Source organism: Coptis chinensis, chromosome 7, assembly GCF_015680905.1.
Source record: "Coptis chinensis isolate HL-2020 chromosome 7, ASM1568090v1, whole genome shotgun sequence".
Lineage (NCBI taxonomy): Eukaryota > Viridiplantae > Streptophyta > Magnoliopsida > Ranunculales > Ranunculaceae > Coptis > Coptis chinensis.
Genome location: NC_141462.1, coordinates 52,332,501 through 52,335,257, shown reverse-complemented (window position 1 = coordinate 52,335,257; position 2,757 = coordinate 52,332,501). Strand labels below are relative to the sequence as shown.

Below are 2,757 nucleotides of genomic sequence, written 5' to 3'. Positions count from 1 at the left end.
GAATTTCTTATGGACAGGTCCAGACTGCAAACAATCTCATGCCTTGATAGGATGGGATGATCTCTGTTACCCATATGAGGATGGTGGGCTAGGGATACGTAATATAGAAAAGGTTAACCAAGCAGCAACCATGAAGCCTCTATGGAAACTCATTACAAGGACTGATAATTTGTGGGTACAGTGGGTACAAAAGCATCTTGTTAGGGGGAGAGAATTTTGGCAGCTCAAAGTACCAAGTGATTGTTCCTCAAGTTGGAGGAACATACTTAAGTAAGGAAAGAAGCATCATCAATAGTTTCGCGATCGGATAGGCAATGGCAGAGAAACAAGTTTCTGGGATGAACCATGGCATCCCTTTGGTATTTTAAGAGAAATGTTCCCACAAGGTCTGTTATATAACTCAAGTTGTAACAAACAGGCAAAAGTTGCGAACTGTATTTCAGATGGCAAATGGGTGTTCACAAATAATGTCAGACGTCACATAAGTGAGATTGCTGACGCAGCAGAAAATGAGGTGGAGATAATGGGTGATGAGGATAACATTGTTTGGTCTGCAGCAACACATGGAGAGTACAATATGAAGGATACTTATGATAGTCTAAGAGGTATGAGGCAAGAAGTTCAATGGCACAAACTGGTATGGTTTACAAACAAAATACCCAGACATTCTTTTATCAGCTGGATGGCACTTAGTAGGGGACTTAAAACACTGCAGAAAATGAAAGCACAGAAGGTTGTGGACTCAGACACTTGCATATTCTGCTGGAGAGAAACTAAAACGGTGGAACACCTATTCCACTCGTGTCTCATACCACAATCCCTATGGGGAATTCTACTTCAGAAAATGGGATACCACAGGACAATAGAAACCACATGGCAAGGGGAATTTTTATGGATTGCATCTGTAGCACAGGGGAAAGGAATAGAGCATGATGTAATGAGGTTAATGTGGAATGGTTTCAATAATTGGATATGGAAATCGGGGAATGATAGGATATTTGATAATAAGGCGGTGAATGTTTGAGATAGCTCGAAGTTCGATCGGTGATGTCGATCAAAACCGAAGGTGATACAAATCAAGATGAATAACGGACCAGAAGTGGAAAGGTTCACTGATATCTGGAATGTTGATGTGCATATTAGGCAAAGGAAGAAGAAATTAGTTCAGTGGCAGAAATCAGAAGATGGATCTCATATTCTCAACACAGACGGCACACTTCAAGCTTCACTAGGGGGTTGGGCAGCGGTGATTCGTGATAATGAAGGGAATGTTATAGTGGTGAGCCATGGCAGATCATCAAAGAACACGATCGATCTTATCAAGCTGGAAGCAGTCGAGCAGGGGTTGAAAATGGCGATGACTAAAGGAATAAGAAGAATTCTCATGCAAACAGACTCCATAAGTGTCTTAGCATTCTTAAACGACACGTGTCAGTATCCCTGGCAGGTCGAGAACATGATTCGGGCCATTAAGCGATTAAAGGCCCATTTTGAAGAGTTTAACATTATTCATGTGTTTAGGGAGTCCAATAAACTTGTAGATGCTATTGCAACGAATATACCGGCATGTAATTACATAGAATTAGTGCCAAGCCTATTTACAGAGGATGTAAAGAGTATTATAGATGATGATGCTAGGGGTAGGCAATATGTGAGAGAGTGAGAATGTAACAAGTTATTTTACAACTTTATTTTCAATAAAAGGGGTAGGGGACCTCTCTGAAAACCTTGCTTATCAACCAAAAAAAAAAAGTGTATTCCACCAAGTGTTTTGCATACATTAAATCAATCAAGGGTTTCACATTCATTCTAATGCAAACTCCCACGTAGATTCATTTAGTCAAGTATTTTGTATTCTGTCCGTGTATAACGTGGTGTTATATGGTTTGGAAGTTTAGCTTAGATCTAACTTATATGATCTAGGTTAGGGTTTAGGGTTTAGAGGCTTAGTCCTTGTCTTACGAAGGGTTTAGTCAGTGATCCTTGAAGCCTTGGAGTGTTTCCTGTGCTTTTGAGTTTATGGGCCTTTGAGTTCACTTTTATCGTTGACTATGGCTTTGATCATTGACCGTTGAATTTTGACAGTTTTACTTATTGGCACTTTTTCCCAGTTATTCCATGATGTCCCATTTAGGTCCTTTTGGCTCTAAAACACGCCATTTGATGTATTAGTTTTAGAATAGGGCTGTATCCAAAAAAAGCGATAAGAACATGAGTTTTCTACAATCAATCAATCAATCCGGTGTTTTGCATTCATTATATTGCAAGCTCACACGTAGGTGCATTCAATCCTGTGTTTTGCATTCTTTCTAACGCAAGCTCGCTTGTAGGTACGTTCATTCAATCATTCAAGTGTTTTTCATTCATTCTAATGCAAGCTCACATAAGTTTATTCCATAAAGTGTTTCGCATACATTCAATCAATCAGGTGCTTTGCATTCATTCTAATGCAAAATCCCACGTAGATGCATTTAGTCAAGTGTTTTGCATTCTGTCGGTGTATAAAGTGTGGTTATAGGGTTTGGAAGTTGTTCATGTTAGATCTAACTTATATGATCTAGGCTAGGGTTTAGGGTTTATAGGCTTAGTCCTTGTCTTACAAAAGGTTTAGTTATTGATTCTTGAAGGCTTGGGGTGTTTCAAGTGATTTTGAGTTTTTGGGCCCTTGAGTTCACTTTTATCATTTACTATGGCTTTGATTGTTGACCGTTGACTTTTGACAGTTTGACTTTTTGGCACTTTTCCCCAGTTATTCCA

The 2,757-nt window shown here is 39.3% G+C and overlaps 2 protein-coding genes across 2 annotated transcripts; both read left to right on the top strand.

The window, feature by feature from the left end:
• Nucleotides 1-314: 314 nt before the first annotated feature.
• LOC147487899 (uncharacterized) lies at nt 315-1,024 on the top strand. Its single transcript, XM_086574181.1, has 2 exons — nt 315-359; nt 419-1,024. Exons 1-2 carry the CDS (start codon nt 315-317, stop codon nt 1,022-1,024), a joined length of 651 nt encoding a protein of 216 aa, XP_086430307.1.
• Nucleotides 1,025-1,081: 57 nt separating this feature from the next.
• Nucleotides 1,082-1,663, top strand: LOC147487898 (uncharacterized). Its single transcript, XM_086574180.1, has one exon. It carries the CDS (start codon nt 1,082-1,084, stop codon nt 1,661-1,663), a length of 582 nt encoding a protein of 193 aa, XP_086430306.1.
• The last annotated feature ends 1,094 nt before the right edge of the window (nt 1,664-2,757 follow it).

What these genes read in the sequence shown, in the direction of transcription:
- LOC147487898 (XM_086574180.1), top strand. Translation starts at nt 1,082, where the DNA reads ATGAATAACGGACCAGAAGTGGAAAGGTTCACTGATATCTGGAATGTT.
- LOC147487899 (XM_086574181.1), top strand. Translation starts at nt 315, where the DNA reads ATGGCAGAGAAACAAGTTTCTGGGATGAACCATGGCATCCCTTTG. An exon ending in TGAACCATGGCATCCCTTTG is followed by an intron (nt 360 to 418) that starts GTATTTTAAGAG and finishes TGTAACAAACAG; the next exon opens with GCAAAAGTTGCGAACTGTAT.